The following is an 18,755-nucleotide window of genomic DNA, read 5'->3' as shown; positions in this document are numbered from 1 at the left end:
GGAGTAGCTGCTAAAATCTCTCCCCTCTTACAGCCTTTCAGCTGTTTTTCACCTCCTAAGATGCTCGTAGCCTTGTCTTGTGCATTGCAGGGGAAGCCAAGGAATTCGGAGAAGTTTATATAGGTATGAATCTCACCCAGGTTATGTAGTCTCCAGTTTCAGCATACTTTTGACCACTCTCCAGTGCCATGAAACAGTTTTGTAGTTGTTATTGTAATTTATACTTTTTCCAGAGCTTATAGTTGTTCTTAGGGAAAAAAGATAGATAGATGATAGATAGATAGATAGATAGATAGATAGATAGATAGATAGATAGATGATAGATAGATGATAGATAGATAGATAGATATACATATACACACTCAAGTTACTCTGTATATATTATATACAATATACACTCTATATACTCTATACAGTATATACAAACTATACAATATGTTGATGTTTCTGATATTAGAAAGATCTTTATAATATATACTGTCCTTTTTCTTTGGTTGTATCTTTCATGCGTTGTAGTGACCCACAAACTTATACTAATGTTTCACTTATAATTCAGTAGTCTCCCAATATCCTTTCTAGGAGTTTCCTCTAGCACAAGTCACTAATTTCTGACATTACTAGTCTAACTGAACCCATAAAATTTAATTTTCTGGAACACCACCAGTTTTCCTGACATATCATGAGGACGACTTAAATTTGATGTTTTAAAATATATTTCTGGAATTGTTAGAGTAAAGGATATTTCTCTTTCCCAGAAATTATTCATGCATCTAAAGGAGTAAATATATAGACAGGTTATTTTTATTTTTCTCAGATGAACTTTGCAAACAAATTGAGATCTTAAATACCAATAAAAAAGATACTGAGATTATATGCCTTGGATTAATTTTATGCTCTAAATATTATAGTTAACAGTTAAATGGGCATTAGAGTCTAGGTATTTTTTAACTTTTTAAAAATATTTATGGTCTTTTTATTGTTCAATTAATATTTTATTAAATACATTTCAAGTTCTTAATTCTCCAGTTATAAAACTAAAATATAAATCAAGAACAAAACATTTATTATTCTTTTTCTTCTTCTGGTAATAATCTTAATCATTTTTTTCCTATAGGAAAGATTTTTAAGGAACATCTGTTATGTTGTTATTTTATAGAAATATGCTGTGTTGAAGACGTGACAAAGCCATTGTGACTATAGAATGATTGGGCTTGTTATGTTTTAAGCTGTAATGGAAAACATGGAGTGATGCCATATCTCTCTATCTCTATCTCTATTTCTATTCACAATCACACAAACACACAAACTCAGATTAGCAGGAATTATGATTTTAAAACTCCTATTGTTTGCATATCTTCTCCCACAAAATTTGATAGAAGACCTTGGCTCTCCAGTACCCAATTTTCATTTTACCCACTGTCCCCCACCCCACCACCATAGCCCTCCATTGCCTTTATAAAAGCACATTCATAACCAACTTAGGCCCCGGTACCAATAATTTAAAATAAGTTAGTCAGATCTTGGGAATGAAGTAAAAATGAATATCTCAGCATGCTCTGAGTATTTTATGAGCCTGGCATTCTCATTTCCATTTAATCCTCACAGTCCCTTGTATGATGAGTGTTCTTATCTCTACTAATAAGACTATTGATGTTCAGAAAGTTTTAAGTAATTTACCCAATGTTACATAGCTGTTTACAATCAGGGCCTAGATTTAAATCAAAGTCTTTGAGTCCAGTGCTCTTGACACTGTTGTACACTACTGTGTAATGAACTTCAGAGTTCGCTTCTATCTATTCCATAAAGTTATGTGCTTAAATGTACACCACTGATCAGCCACTTGATAAGCCATTTAAATTCTTTGCCTCAATACTAAATAGAAACAAGTTTAAAACTTATACTTTAAAATATCAGGGAAAGAATTTCTCTCAACAACTCCCCAAATAAGTTGTGTGTCTCTTCCAATTTGGGAATTATTCTTCCCAGGCCAAACAATGAATTATGGTATATTAATAGAAACGTTAAAACTAATATCAAAAGAAAAATGTTACTTTCTGGAAAATATCAATAGGTAATTACCAACTCAAAGGGAAACTCTAGAAAATAATAGACCTAAACACATTGACAAATGAGAACTTGATATTATAATGTCTTACATTTAGTATTACTAAAGACTGAATTGTGTCTCTGCTAAATTCATATGTTGAAGCTCTAACCTCTAATATGACTGTATTTGAAGATAGGGTCTATACAGTGATAATTACAGTTAAATGTGGTCATCAGGATGGGGCCCTGATCCAATAGGATTAGTGTTCTTGTAAGAAGACACACCAGAGAGATCACTCACTCTCCCTCTCCTTAAATACACATGGTGGCCACCTACACACCAGGAAGCAGAACTTCACCAGAAACCAATCATGCCGGTACCCTGAACTCAAACTTCCAGTCTCCAGAACTGTGAGAAAATACATGTATGTTATTGAAGCCACTCAGTTGATGGCATTTTGTTATAGCAGCCTGAGCTAATTAAGACAATTATTATTTTATTATTAGCTATTAAAATATAACAATAGCTTTGACAGCAAAGTCCAATTAGGTGGTTATTGCATTAGTCCAGGAGAAAGATAATGATGCTTTCTCAGAGATTATAGTAATAGAGATGACAAGACAAAAAGATTTAGACATATTTTGGTGACTTGGCCAACAGGATTTGCCTAGGTATTGAATGGGGCAGTGAAAATGAGGGGATGCAAAGAAATAAGCATGACTTCTAAACGTCTGGATGGGTGGTGGTGCCACTTACAGAGATAGGGAAGTTCACAGAAAGAACAGCCTTGGAAGGGGGGGTGGGGAGGGGGAGTGGAGAATGCAGGGAACTTTTTTAATACATAAAATTTGAGATGTCTGTGAGATATTCAGACAGGTTACCTATCTGGGGAAAATGGTGGCCTGAGTTCTACCTTCTCATCTGCCACATGCTAAGTCTTCTGAGTGAAGCAGCAACTGTGATAGGAGAGTGGGCAGAGCTCAGAGGGGTGTGTGAAGCCAGAAAGTGGTGCAATCAAGGAGAGAGAAGCACAGGGTTTTATGCATCAACCTCATTATTCCTGAGACTGTGAAAGTGCTAATACGCCCACTAGGGCCACACGGGGCAGACTAGACTGTCTTTCTCCATCTTCCGAGGACACATAGCTGACCAATAGGAAAGAAGACTGTGCTCCCTCTGTCATGTCAGATTTGCAGTCCCGAAAAGAACACTCAGTTTATCTTTACAGGCAAAGAGACAGGGCCTAGACTTGGCAAAAGGAAATAAAAACAAACCTTAGGGAACCCAGCTGCTGGAAACAAGACAAAGAAGCAGAGCACTTAGAATAATCTGTACTTCATGGACTAAAACACAAAAGATAAGATCTCTTAATTATGGAATGAAAATCATGAGACTAAATGTATCATTTTTAAATTTAAAACTCCAATTGTTGAAAAAGAAGATGTCACCATTGAAAAGTGAAGAAATATATCAAAACACAAACAGATATGCAAAACACCTAAGGATCACAAGGGAAAAAACAACAGAAGGTTAGAGGAGAGGTCTAGCTTAGCAATGTGGAGTCATTCACTTGAATAGAATTTAGTGTACAGAGAGATGTTCTATTTACCTTTACCTCCAGAATCAGCCTCTTTTACTTCTTGATAACACTCCCTGTTAGAAAATAAATTCTTACCTACTAGACATTTCACTTTAATTAAAACACAGTTAGCTAGGCACCTCCAATACATACCAATGGCATTAATTAAAATGAGCATATAATGCATACAATGCAAGCACAGTACCTTGCACATAACAGGGCCTCAACAAATTTTAGTTTCCCTCCTGTCTTAGGAGGCAACTGTTTGTCCCTTACTTTTACTCTTTGAGATTTTATTTATTATTTATTAATTTACTTATCTATTTATTATCCTCTTTCTTAAACAGTCTTATAAAACTAAATGTACCTACATATTGTTATCTTTTCTGAGTTATTCCTTTCAATAAAAAGCAAATTCTTTCTTTTTACCATTGCTGAAATTAAGGGGAGAAAGCACACGCTTCTAGAATATGTGTTTTGACTTATATTTACCTTAGGGTATAAATAGATCTACACTGACATAATATCACACATCATAAAAACGTTTGTGTATGAAAATAGTTTCTTTAGCCACCATTGAAATAGAATGCAATGAACAATCCAGACATGTATCTATCTTTCTCTATTAGTAACATACTAAAATTCAATTCAATGGCATAATGAAGCCTATGCTATTGTAATGGTTCATTTTATGTGTCAACTTGACTGGGCCACCAGATACCCAGAGAGCTGCTTAAATATTATGTCTGGGTGTGTCTGTGAGGATATTTCCAGAAGAGATTAGCATTTGAATTGGTGGAATAAGTAAAGCAGATGGTCCTCCCCAATGTAGGTGGACATCATCTCATCTGTTGAGAGCCTAAATACAACAAAAAAGCAGAAGAAGGCTGAATTTGCTCTCTGCCTGACTGCTTAAGTTGTGACATCAATTTTCTCCACCAGCCTTCCTGGGTCTCCATCTTGCAGATGGCAAATTGTGGAAGTTCTCGGCCTCAGTAATTGTTTAAGCCAGTACCATATACATGCATATATATACAAAACGCTCAATAAATATTTGCAGAATCAATGAATTAACAATGTATGAAGCAATGCCATAATGCCATTAGCTAAACTGATGAGGAATAGATTAGATGATCAGAAAAAAATGTATTCTCCCCTAGATCAAATATATTTTTATATAAAAATGAAAGTGCTCAGAAATTGGACTACTTCTAGGAAGGCCAAAAATATGGAGTATACAATAGGGAGCTGTGCAGTATAATTGATATATAGCAGTATTAGTCAGGGTTCTTCAGAGAAACAGAACCAATAGTACAGAATATATTCATTCCTATCTTTCTATATTCATTCTTATATTCACTCATTTCCATGACATTAAGTATCATCTATAGATCTCTGACTCTCAAATATATATTCCAAATCAATACTTCCTCTATGAGCTCTAAGTTTATGCAATAATCAGCTGCATACTTGATGTCTTTGTTTTGGCTATTTCTGAGGTATTTTTAGATTATAATATACAAAACTGATCTTTAAGTCTCCATGTCTGTCATAAAAGCAGACTCTCTACAGTCATCCAAATATTAGTAGTTGGCACTTCCATTCACCCAGATATTAAATTCTGAAAAGAGTCATTTTTAAACTTCCCTTTCCCTCTCACTATCATCTAATTCATCACTAAATCTTAATGAGTCTCCTCCCTAAAAATATCTCCCATCTCTGTACTTCTCTCCACTTCCATTGAAATAATTCTCCAAGATACTATCATTACAACAGCCATTAGGTCCACTACAACTGCCTCTCCAACTCATTTCCCCAGATCTACACTTGTTCTCTTCAAATTTATTCTCCATTCAGCATCCAAGATTTTTTATTGAGATATAATTTAAAATATAACATTATATTAGTTTTAGGTATACAACATAATGATTTAATATTTGTATATATTGCTATATGATCACCACAGTAAGTCTGGTTAACATCCATCAGCACACATAGTTATAATTTTTTCTTATTATGGGAACTTTTAAGATCTACTCTCCTAGCAACTTTTAAATATACAGTACAGTATTATTAACAATAGTCACCATGCTGTACAAGATGATGTTTTTAAATTCTAAATCAACTCATGCAATCTGCCTAGTTTTTCAGTGGTTCCCCGATATAGTTAAGAAAATAGATCAAAGCAATTGCAAACCCCAAAAATAACCTATGAGATCCTTCACTCTTCACATACTATGTTCCAGTGACACTTGCTCTCAGCTGCTCTAGCACATCAAAGTTTCTCCCACTTCTCAGTCTTCACTCACACTATTATCAGGACATAGAATGATGTGCCCTTCATTCTTCTCTCTGTACATCCTCTAGGTTCCAGCTTAAATATTACTTCCTCAAATAGAACTTCCATTGCATTCCATAAACCTAGATATAATTCTTCTTCTCTATAGAATTCATCATAATTTGTAATTTCATATGTATTTGTGTATTTATTATTTAATGACTACGTCTTTAATAGGATGTAAGTTCTGTGAAAATAGACAACTTTTTTTTTCTTTTTTAATTTAGCACTGTATCTCGAGAGCCTAGGGCCTTGGTTTCTTTAGAAAAGTGGCATTATTGTAGAACAATTGTAATTTAAGGATATAATAGATTAAGTAAGCAAACATAACTGAACTTCTTTCTTAAAGCTGTACCTTCACATGGTTCATATAGCTATTCTTTCCAAATATCCTGCTAAATACAAAAGCCAAGGACAATAACAATGATTTTAATTTCGGTTTAAAATATATAAAGGTGTTTTTGTTTTATTCACTGAAGTAATATTTTTGAAATCCTATTATGTGCATGGTAGGGCAAAACACTGGTAAGACAAAGATAAATGATATTTTTTGCAATTAAAGTGTTCATAAAATGGGTGGTAACATTAAAATATCCTCAGTCAATAGGTATTTATTGAATGTCAAGAACTATGCTAAGTTTTGGAGCCACAAAGATGAATAATGCATGTCCCCATATCCAGACAGAAGAAAACAGAAACATGCTTGACTGTAACATGTATCTGTGTTATAATATGCTAAGTCTAATTAGGAAGTATCTAACCCTACCTGCATGAAGAAATGAGGGAAGCTACTCCAAGAGGTGAAATTGAGGTACTCTCCCAAAGGATGGAGAGAAAATTTTACGGGGAAAGAAATTGGATTAGGGTATTCCAGCGGTAAACATGTGCAAATCATGTAGATTTATTTCAAGGTAACTACAAATAAGGACAACATTTATTTATAAACCATGTTTTCTTAGTTTGTCATATACTGTAGAGAAAAAAATTAATTTTCAGTGACTGATCTTATCTTCTATAGAAATATAGAAAAGAGTAATCTTAAATATTCTAGATTTATGCTGTTTCAAAAAACAATTAAAGTAGGCACACCTTTAAGATAAAAGCCAACTGCAAAAGACACTGGCTGGCTCAATATTTCAGACCACAGTTTATTAACAACACTGTGTTTCTAAAAGGACAAGATATATAAACACATATCAAGACATAAAATCTGCTGTTCTGGCAAATGATGTCAGCCTAGCCCTTCACCTGGCCAGGCACATTCTCAAGATACCAGATCCCTCCTTGCAACTTCTAGAACAGAGAAGGATGAGATGACCTGGCAGTTGATTGCAGCTCTTTCCTCTTTTACACCCTCTTCCCCAGAAGGGTAACTGAGACAGAAATCTTCTTGACTCTCTCCCCCACTTCTGTCTGTCAAAAGATCCTAAACCCTAACAGTAACTATTTATTTGAGACTAAAACAGTCCTTTCAGCAGACTTGCTTTATGGTTTCTAGGTATAATGAATATATGATATTGTCAAAGATTTATACTTTTTTTTCCATTTGTCTTTAACTGTGTTTGACATAAATAAATAATGTGGAAGTAAGTGGTACCATATGAGCACATAAAATATTTGAAGTATTGAGTCCCTATTTCATAGTTTCAGTACAGATAAATCTGTCCTTATTCATGTAGTGTTAGATAAGCCAGGTTCCAACCTCAAATTCTCAGGCCCACTCCACCATTCCAACTTATTTTCTCACTCTTTCCCCTTCCAGATTTAGAAAAATATCTCATATCACATAAATCTCATTTGAGCTGTCCCTTAGTGGAGTAAGATTCTTTGACTACCCTTCACTTAAGCATCCCCTGAGAATGCTACGTGAGGAAAGAAGCAAAGGCTATTTTTCAGGGTCTTGAGAAGCAGAATGTATACAAAATGATCCCTAGCTAATGAAGAATGAAGAGGCCCAGTAATCCTAGCTCTGAACTTGCCTTTGGGATCTTAAGAAATCATCTCCCTCCTTGGTTTTAAGTCTCTCATCCATAAAATGGAGAAACTATATGGTCAAAGATTTGTCATGGAGTTTAAATAAATACATATATTTGAAAGTTTTAAAATGAATATAAAAAGCACTAAGCCTTTTACTAAAATCAAAGAGGGACACAACTGCACTGACTCATACACCACTTCTGCCCTCAAATGTATCCACTGGCCATACCTCTCTCAAACGACAATGTAACTATCAGCTTGGCTTTCCTTTAGTGATTCTCAAAATGACTGTTAGAACTACCTGGCTGAGTGTATCACTCCAGCAAGCCGAGCATTGTTTCTGTAGCACAGAAACTGTGTCATCACAAACTAGCACAGAAAGGTAGTAAAGGGAAAGATAAGGAAATAGAAGTTTTGAAGGACAAGATAAGAAAGTCCTTAAGTAGAGCACAGAATGAGAAATTGTAAAACACTGCTATACCTTCCAGAATTTAAGAGAGAGAAATTTGAAATGTAAAGTCAGGAATGGGCTCTCTATTGCTGTCCAGTTACAGTGTAACAACCCAGGCCATCTCAATAAGTAAGAGCAGAAGAAATTGATCAAACAATTTCAAATTCCAGTCCTATTACCAAACTATAACCTTGTAGTTCATTATGAATGATACTTTTATATATTTTGTCCATATGTTCTGAGTACTATAATTTTATTACATTTTTGTGTTATTAGCTAGATGTATACCTTTAAAGTAAACCACATTTTTAAACCGTATTTTGACATTCTTCCCTATTCTACTATAAAAGAAGCCTCAAAAACATGACTTGGCCCCAATATTCATAATATGTGACAATTTGGTTTTTGTTAATTCTTGTTGAAATTGGTCTTATTTATTTGAATAGCTGAAATACTGGTAAATAAATTTGCTTCTATTGTTTTATAAACCATAGAAATTTTTTCTGGCTATTTTCTGTTTTAACTATCTTCCTCTAAATACTAACAAGCCAGATCTGCTCCTTCAGAAGTGAATACCTAAGTTTGATAACAAAGAAGCCTTTTGCCTTAATCAAAGGAACCACTCTTCAGTCTAAGCTCAAGTGACAGATTCAATTGGATTTTTGACTTGTATAACAACCACAAAGAATCTATCACCTTGCCCAGAAAGTAAGCTTTCTTTGTGCTTGTCATTTCTGTTACAAAGGAATTATCATGGAAAATAGTGCTTGTGAGGAAGACCATATATAACCTAAGAGAGGCTCAAGTGTTGGAAATAGAGATCCTGGTCTATCCTTTACTTCCCTGAAAGCAATTTCCAGGCAATCAAAACCTCTCTGGAAGTCTCCATTTTCACTGGGAACTTGTATAGTATTTTGCCTCCTACTTTGTTGGAATTAAGCCATATGTAATATACTCTCCTTAGCATTTTAAACATTGTATTAATCTACTCAGGCTGCCATAACAAAATACCATAGACTGGTAGTTTAAACAACAGAAATATTTTCTCACAATTCTGGAAGCTAGAAGTCTGAGTTCAAGGTGTCGTCAAGGGTTGGGTTCTTCTAAGACCACTCCGCTACGTTGCAGATGGCTGTAACCCTCTATCTTCACATGGTCTTCCTTCTGTGTATCTGTATTCTAATCACCTCTTCTTTTAAGAACACCAGTCGTATTGGTTTAGGTCCCACCCTAATGACCTTATTTTAACTTAATTACTTCTTTAAAGACCCTGTCTCCACATACAGTCACATGCTGAGGTGCTGAGGTACTGAGGATTAGGACTTCAATCTATTAATCTGGGGGAGTGACATCAGCAAGATGGCCAAATAAGACATCCCTCATCATAGCCCCACTCAACAACAACAATTTGGCATCTATCCATGGGCAAGAGTGCCTCTGTAGAAACTGGGAGATCCAGGTAGGAGACTGTGAAACCCCAGTGCAGTCCAAGAATGAGGAGAGTCATTTTGAGAAGAATGGCCTGCACCCTGGCGGCTGACTGGCCTACCACCGTCTCAGCTACAGATCCAGAAACAGCTCCATACCTCTGAGGACTTGGCTACAGCCCCATCTGGCTTTGGTTCCATCACCAGCACCATATCTGGGAGAGTCTTGCCCACAGGAAGACAGATAATAGACATACAGACCTCTGTCTGGCTGTGAACCCCTGAGTGGCCCGTGAACCAGCTCTGCCCCCCCCTTAGCTGTGAACCAGGAGTCCCTTGAAAAAAGTGATTTAGACAGTCACCCACGGATCAGAGAGCCTTTGTGGAAGTCCAGGAGTCCAGCAGAGAAGTTCCAACACAAAAAAATCTGAAATTGGATGCCCTGGAAAGAGTAAGAGGAACAAACTGACTTTACACACATCACCTCTTCCCCAAGGTGACACAGCTCAGTGCCAAGAGGGCCTTCTCAGCTGTGATTTCTCCCTGGGGGGGCAATACGAGCATGTGACGGGGGAGTGCCAGGCTTCCTCGGATGTGTGGGGCCCTGCCAAAGATGCCCATCTCTGTCTCCCTCCATCCAGAGGACTGTGGAGACCTGCACACCTAGGGGACAGTGAGCAGCTGGGAGAACGGCAGGCCGGGCTCCAAACTGAACGTATCAAAGGGACTTGGATCCTACTAACCCATCACGGACTCCATCAGGAAGCCAGCTCACAGGCCACTGGGGATGCCTCGCAGATGTTAAGAGAGTAGATCTTAAATGTTCTCAACACACACACACACAAAGGGTAATTATGTGATGTAATGAAGGTGTTAACTAACCCACCTGGGATAATCATCTCACAATAGATTCATGTATCCAATCATTATTTTGTACACCTTAAACTTGCACAATGTTACATGCCAATTATACCTCAATAAATCTAGAAAAAAACTTTTAGTAAATAAAAAGGTATATAAACTTTAAAAAATGTGGTGGTGAGGACATAATTGAGTCCATAATAAGCCTCTATAAGTTTTTATCTTTAACCACGATCCCATAACATCAATCTTTATTTCCTCTTGCCTTAATGGACTTCCTATTCTAATGTCCTCCTGTCTTCCTTTTTGTGGCTGCATTCCTTTTTATGTCTTCAGATCATCATAAACCTGAAATCTTACAATACTTTAAAATTCTAAGTTTCCAATGGAAAAGTGAAATTACATTAAAAATGAAGCATGGGCTTCCCTGGTGGCGCAGTGGTTGAGAGTCTGCCTGCCAATGCAGGGGACACGGGTTCGAGCCCTGGTCTGGGAGGATCCCACATGCCGCGGAGCGGCTGGGCCCGTGAGCCACGATTGCTGAGCCTGCGCACCTGGAGCCTGTGCTCCGCAACAAGAGAGGCCGCGACGGTGGGAGGCCCGCGCACCGTGATGGGGAGTGGCCCCCACTTGCCGCAACTGGGGAGAGCCCTCGCGCAGAAACGAAGACCCAACACAGTCAAAAATAAATAAATAAATAGCGTTCCCTTTCAAAATAAATAAATAAATGTACCAATATTTAAAAAAAAAAAAAATGAAGCATGACCAATGAAGTGTAAAGAAGTAGAATCCAAACACAATACTGCACACACACACTCACACAGAAATATTTTCCACATTCCATGTCTATACACATAGGGTTTTCTCATTTGTTTCACCTTGACATAATTCCTTATAGGCATTGCTCTAAGCTAATGTTAACTGGATAGTCATGCTAGTTGGATTTGGCAACAGTGTCAAATTTCTTGGATGACACTAACAAAATACACCTATAATCACATTTAATCCTGAAATTACTGGCAAAATTCAACTCATCTTCTGGACTATCCTGAACTTTTTTCACAAGTGTTACTACTTAGTTCTCTTTTTCTCACTTGGGACTGAAATTTTTAAGCATGTTCTTTTAAACTGAAGCAGCAAAAGCCCAACCTAAATAGTCCAAGAAGTAGTACTTCAGATTTTGATGCTTGTCATTAATTTTTTTCCATATCTTACTCTTGAGAATATTATTTTAATTTGCTGATATGAAGTTAGAATAAGCAGGCCTGTAATTTTGACCTAAGGAGATATAATGGTTATTTAAGAACATTTGTGCAGATAAAAGGTACAGAGAAGTGGTAGGGTATAGTCCATGGGATGGTTCTTCAAAACATGCTCTGAGGTTTTAATCAAAACAAGAAGTTTCTTCTCACATAGAGTTGACCATTTCCAATTCAGACATTTAAAAAGAATAAATTCCCCCTTGAAGAATATAATTCCTAGATTTTTTTAAGGTTGGCAATATTTCATTTAATTTCCTAGACTGATTCTTTTTTCTCTTACAACTTAAAACCTCAAAATCATCCATCCTGCATTAATTTAATATGATAGATAAGAACAACTGCAGGCATTCCAGTCTAACCTGTACAGGATAAAAAGTCAAAGACTTTTTTCCCTGATACCTGAAGAAAAGGTGCCCAAAGCTTATTCTCACTAATTTATGACATGCATTTCCATCCTGCCTATGTAAGTAAAGTGGATTCCAAACTATTAAGAAGAGGCAATGTTGCTATAAGAGCTACCTCCCTTGTCCCACCTCCCTTCTTTCTCAGCTGGTAAGTCCCTGTGCCAAGGACAATGGATGGCCACAACTACCCATGTTGCCATGGAGAGTAAATCCAATCGCCTCAGAGGCTGGATATGTCTTCCAGCTTCAAGAAGTACCCAACATCGATCAATCTTTGTATCAAGTTACAATAAAATTTGTTAAGACACGGTGAAAGATTTGAGTCATCTCTATCCCAGTCTCTTGCCTAAAATATATCAGGAGTTTCAGAAAGTCCACCAACTTTCCCGCTTAGCATATGTAGCCTGTCTGAGCTAGTGCCATTGTCCAGCCATGAGACACAGGGGAACTGAGCAGTTGCACATCTATCATTGCTCAAGGTCTGTGCTTCAAAGTGCTCTTTCCCTTGCCTTTTTACGAGGAAGATGATTACAATTTCTTGATTTCAGCGTTTCACAAAGCAAGGCAATTTTGTCCACCCAGGAGCCTACTTTTGCATTTACATCAAACCTGGGGGCCTGAAAGTTTGATATATGAAATCATTCCAGAAGATTTTATGAGCAGAGACCCAAGGTAATGGGTAAAATGTATTTGAGAGCAATAAATCAATAAAATATAGCTGTTGTTTCACAATAAAAGACCCTTTCTTTTAGGTTCTTTTAGATTTCTCCTAAAAATCTTCAAATAGGTTTCTAAATGTTTTGCAACAGGGTCCTTAAGGCCATATATATGTGAATTATAAGTTATCTGATACTCTGTTTCTATACATGCACTTTAGTTTTCCCACATTCCAGACTTCTTCCACATTGATGGTAGGAAGTCACATTAAAAGACTCTGATAGCCTTTGCAGCTCTTCAGCTATTGTTGAAAGAGAGTTTCATGCAAAGGGAAACTGGTTAGTCTGTATAAAAGCAATTAAATAAGCTTTTATGTACATTTGCTGATTCTGTATTTAACATAGTAGCTTGTACCATGTTCACATTGTCATAAATATTTTTCTTGCCCTTAACATTTATTCAGAACGAAATGCAATGCTTTCATGCATCCAAAATAACATAGCAGTAATACTGTTTGTGCACTAATATGCTTTACCTGAATTTGTTTGCCTAGAAAAGGGAAATAGTTCATTTTATATACACATGCTCATTTTAAAGTTGGAGGACAAATGATACCAGTAATTCATGACAGAGTAAAACTGTGAACATCACTTAACCAACTACATGTCTTTTAGTTTCTTTTTGTATTCAGTTTCATTTACTTATTTTTCAAAACTTTGAACACCAATTATGTGTGAAATCCAGTCTACATGCCTGAAATACATAGGTAAAGAAAACATGCAGAACATTCTTGCTTTTTTTGTATTCTAGCATAAGAAGACACAGAGTAAAGAATAAACACAACCAACTGAAAATAAAGAGCCAGCTAAGGGGTTTGGGGTGCTGGAAGGACAGACTGCAATTTTAAATAGGCTGGTCAGAAAATGATTCATAGAAAAAGTGACAACTGTGCAAAGGTTTGAATGAGATGAGGTTGCTAGTCAGTGAGAATAACTGGGGGAAGAGGGAGACGGAGGAACCAGGGAGAATAACCTTGGACAGGAGCTTGTGTACCATGTTCAAGGAGCAATAGGATGTTCACATATTCAAGAATGAAAAAAATCAACCAAATCCACGTCCTTCAGTCTAAACTTCCCTGAGTCTACAGGTAACATGCATTGAGTCATTCCTGCTTATAATAAAGTAGTAAGTTTCATTCCTGCTTATAATAAACTAGTAAGTTCTCATAAATATTTTCAATTTATTTACACATCTGCATCCCCATTCCTATGCAGTTTTAATTTACATTTTTGCATTTTTCATTATATTATAATCTTCTTCAGGGTAAGGAATGGGTTCTCTACTCATTATTTTTCTCTATTATGTATTTTAGACCCAATAGGCGTTCAATAAATCTTATTAATTGTAAGCAGAAAAAACAGACTTAACAGGCTGAGTTTTAAAAATCTTAGATTCCATGAATCACAGTTATCAAATCTTTTTTGGTCTTTGCCTCAGCTTCCTAAAGTGCAATTGAAAACCAATTAATAAGTTGTTAGATGTGTGAAACATTGTATAAATGTAAAATTATAATCAAATAGGCTCCTTACTTGTATTCTACAAATATATGAATAAAGAATAGAAGAGATAAAACGCAGAATTCTGAACACAGTTATTCAGAAAAAATGCAATTGACAGAACATTGAGAAAATCAAAACACTGCATGGTGTGGCCAGTGATGACATTCTGTGAGCTACTGACCTGGATTTTCAGCTCTGATGGCCAATTACCATCAGCTAATACTAAATACCTGGATGCTAACGTGATTAGGCCCTTGGGAAAGCTTTGCCTTCCACATTGACCCACTTCATGCCTTGTCTATTTCTAGAATCATGTCTCTCATGATTTTTAATCTTGTCAACTTTCATCTGAATCCCAACTTGCAATCAAATAATGAATCCAGTACTTAAATAATGTATTTTCATAGTTTCAAGATGCTACATAGGCTGTTTACATCAGGACTTTCTCTGATTGGTGTTCTAATATGACTGTGGTTAAGCCTCAAAATTATTTTGTTTAGTATTTATTATTCTAAACTTTTTACAAATTCCCAAAAGAAGTATGAACAAATTTACTCGACAGATTGGTAATGAGAAATATTAAATGAGGTTATCCGAGGATGTTATTATTATTTCCTTTCACATAGAAAGCCAAGCTGCTCACGGTGTTCAATAATTTTGAGTCTACCTTTCTTATAGACACAATGGAACAGATTTTATCTTATTTACAGACACACAAAACATCCTCCCATTCAACTTCCTGTTACAAATTGTACATTGTCGTTCATTACTCATTCATTTTATATCTAATTATCTATCTCCAGCAATACACTAGGGACTGTGGTAGATGCTGGGGACGTTAATATAATTAAGACATTCTCTATGTCTTTTAAGAATTTAAAGACTAGTGCAGGACAACTACTGAGCCTGCGCATCTGGAGCCTGTGCCCCGCAACGGGAGGGGCCGCGATAGCGAAAGGCCCGCGCACCGCGATGAAGAGCGGTCCCCGCACCGCGATGAAGAGTGGCCCCCACTTGCCGCAACTAGAGAAAGCCCTCGCACGAACCGAAGACCCAGCACAGCCAAAAATAAAATAAATAAATAAAAATAAAAGTAGCTATAAAATTAAAAAAAAAAAAATGCACTAAGGGATTAGAATAATCAATAAAAAAAAAAAAAGAAAAAAAAAAAAAAAAGACTAGTGCAGGAGAAATAGATACTGACATTCTACTTTGATTAGAGCTTTCCAGCGTATTGTGGTTCAAAAGTGTAGAACAGAGGAAATGACCCATGCTTACCAAAATCAAAGAAATTGATATATAAACCAGTTGTATAAGCCAGTTGCCTACTTACAAATTTAAAAGTAGTGATATTTTCTCAGACTAATGTGAATATCCTTTATCACTATCCAGAGGAACCTTTACCAATATCAGATTAGAAAAGAAACCAAGGTAACATTCAGATGGTTTCCCAGCGAGCATGGTATTAAAGAAATCTAAATAGTCATAAGCTATACTCAGGGTATAATAAATACTGAAGAACACGCTGAGCCACTACAGCCTGATATACCTCCGTGGTGACTCAACAGTCAGTTCTCTAGATATAATGTCTTCACTATTTTACAGTTCAGGCTAGCACAGCCAAATCCTAGCTCTTGCTTCTTTCTCTCCCAGGCTTTTTGATGTTTTATAAACATGTATTTTCTTCAAGCCAATTAAAATATATTTGGTTCTGTTTGAGTGATTGCCACCCATTCACTAGGTGACACAAGCACGCTTTCTTGAAACTTACCTTAGGTAACTATCCTTATATTACCTTGCCATTTTTTAATATATTGACTATTTCTTAGGCATGCTATGTATTTAACTGTATTGGCAGAAAAATACGATTTGCAGTAAGCTATTAGAACTAATAGATATAATGACTTTTATATTTGCCAAAAATGACCTCTTTCTGTCTTCCCAGGTCGTAAAAATGATGATTATTGTCGTGGTGACATTTGCCATCTGCTGGCTGCCCTATCATATTTACTTCATCCTCACCGCGATCTATCAACAACTAAATAGGTGGAAATATATTCAGCAGGTCTACCTGGCTAGCTTTTGGCTGGCAATGAGCTCAACCATGTACAACCCCATCATCTACTGCTGTCTGAATCAGAGGTAAACACAAGATTACCAAATGCAAGTTCCTTGTCACTTCTGACTTCACTGAAAGCATATAAGGCTGTTCCAGCTCCCTGATGCACATTTAAAATTCAAAAGGAAGGGAAAATTGAAAAATTCACTGAGAGGAGCACAGAGCTAGATATTTTTCTAGACTCCTCCCTATTTAATGAAATAACTCACCTTAACAATTACCTCCTCAAAACAATGCTTTTAGGGGTTCTAACTGGGTGGTTTTTTATATGGGCCAAATTCTCTCTCCAAACCCTTTAGAATTATACTTGCCAAAGAAAAAGAAATGCCCTGTTATTAAAGGAGGAGAGTTGAAAATGTGCTCAAGTCCTCGAAGAAATGAAGGCACTTCGTAGAAATGCACAGACGGAGAGATGATGACATATGTGAGCGGACTCTATTAAAAAGGAGGTTTTGCAAATAGACTTCAAAATAGAAGGCGTTGTGACAGCAACAGAAGCAACACTCAGGAAAAGGATGGCAATCCTCCTTCCAGCATAATGAGTTCAGCGAGTTAGACAGGCTGCAGCCTCTGGAGGAGGGGGAGCTATTTTTTAAAGTGAAGTTGGAAAGAAAAGTAGAAATATTCACAGTTAAATTTAAGACTGGAAAAAAAAAAAGGTAAACTGTGGTTTCCAGATAAAAAACACCTTAGTTGTAAGGTCAGCACATGGAGGAGGAGGGTTAAATTTCATAGGGTTAATAATTTCCTTAATAAACCAATGTGGTTTAGCACAAGCAGAAACTGAACTTCATGTAAGTAACTACATGACCTAAACTCTAAGCTCTCTTTCCAGCTGGACCTCTACCACACCGTTCCTCAAGTTTGTTAAAAACTACTTAATTCTTGCTTTTTTTCAGTAAGTGCATAAGCCATATATCAATTCAAACCACTCCATAAGCAGTACATCTGTTTTTAATCAACTTCATTTAATGGTTTACAAAGCCAAGGATTTTGCACTTTCATATATGATTAGATAAAAACCATCCAGATGAGCAATTAATTTTAATATTAAATGAGACTTTATAAATGTGTAATTATTTCTGTAAGAAGCTATTTTGAAATATGTCAGCTTTAAGTGCCTTACCCAGCAAGCTTAATTCACTTATGTAAATGTATAAAATTATTGAAGAAATGTACACTGTTTCTTTGGCATATTGATTACTGATACGTGCTTTTACTATTTGATGACTTGCTTTCTCATTGATGGAAAATTAAGATTCAATTCAAACAAGAAGAACGTAGAAGACTAGTACCAATACTGTGGCATAAATTCTAAGAGTTTGACTAGAAAATTAAATTAAAAAACTGAGTTGGCTTAACTGCATTAAGTAGGGCTTTCTGCACCAGTTGAAGGAAATTTCCACTTGAAAACATGACTTTTTCTTCCCATGGCCTGCTTCTCCTCAGATTTCGAGCTGGCTTCAAGAGAGCATTCCGCTGGTGTCCTTTCATCAGAGTTTCTAGCTATGATGAGCTGGAGCTCAAGACCACCAGGTTTCACCCGACTCGGCAAAGCAGCCTGTACACTGTGACCAGGATGGAGTCCATGACAGTGGTGTTTGACCCCAATGATGCGGATAAGACCAAATCCAGTCGGAAGAACAGAGTGCCTCCAAGAGACCCAAGTTTCAATGGCTGCTCCCGCCGGAATTCCAAATCTGCCTCCACCACTTCAAGTTTCATAAGCTCACCTTATACTTCTGTGGATGAATATTCCTAAATCCATTTCCTCAGCTGAAAGAGTAGGGTGAGGCCATCATGGTGCCACCATAGGCCCACACCCTCCTGATTGTTGGTCAGCCCTGTCCTACCTACTCTCTGGAAATAGAAGAGCAATTTTTAGGCAACTGTGTTTCAAATGAGAAAGGTAGCATATAAGTGTAACAAAGACACTATTCAGATATTTGCCCCCTCAAAAGTAAAATGACCTTTAAATTTATGCTTTGAAAACTGAATTATTATATGTAACAGAAAAATATACTGAAAAATACTTGTAGAGTGTTCCATTTTTCTCACTGAAAAACTACAATAT

At 36.5% G+C, this 18,755-nt stretch overlaps 1 protein-coding gene across 1 annotated transcript in view; it reads left to right on the top strand.

Moving 5' to 3' along the window:
- Window positions 1-18,443, top strand: part of TACR3 (tachykinin receptor 3) — a 68,532-nt gene extending 50,089 nt beyond the window's left edge. The window contains exons 4-5 of the mRNA XM_059924202.1: window positions 16,508-16,704; window positions 18,131-18,443. Of these exons, the coding sequence (XP_059780185.1) occupies window positions 16,508-16,704; window positions 18,131-18,443 (510 nt within the window). The remainder of the gene's footprint in view (window positions 1-16,507; window positions 16,705-18,130) is intronic.
- Window positions 18,444-18,755: the final 312 nt, after the last annotated feature.

This window comes from Balaenoptera ricei, chromosome 5, assembly GCF_028023285.1.
Source record: "Balaenoptera ricei isolate mBalRic1 chromosome 5, mBalRic1.hap2, whole genome shotgun sequence".
NCBI lineage: Eukaryota > Metazoa > Chordata > Mammalia > Artiodactyla > Balaenopteridae > Balaenoptera > Balaenoptera ricei.
Note: the sequence above shows the minus strand (reverse complement) of the source record. Positions and strands in the feature narration are given on the sequence as shown.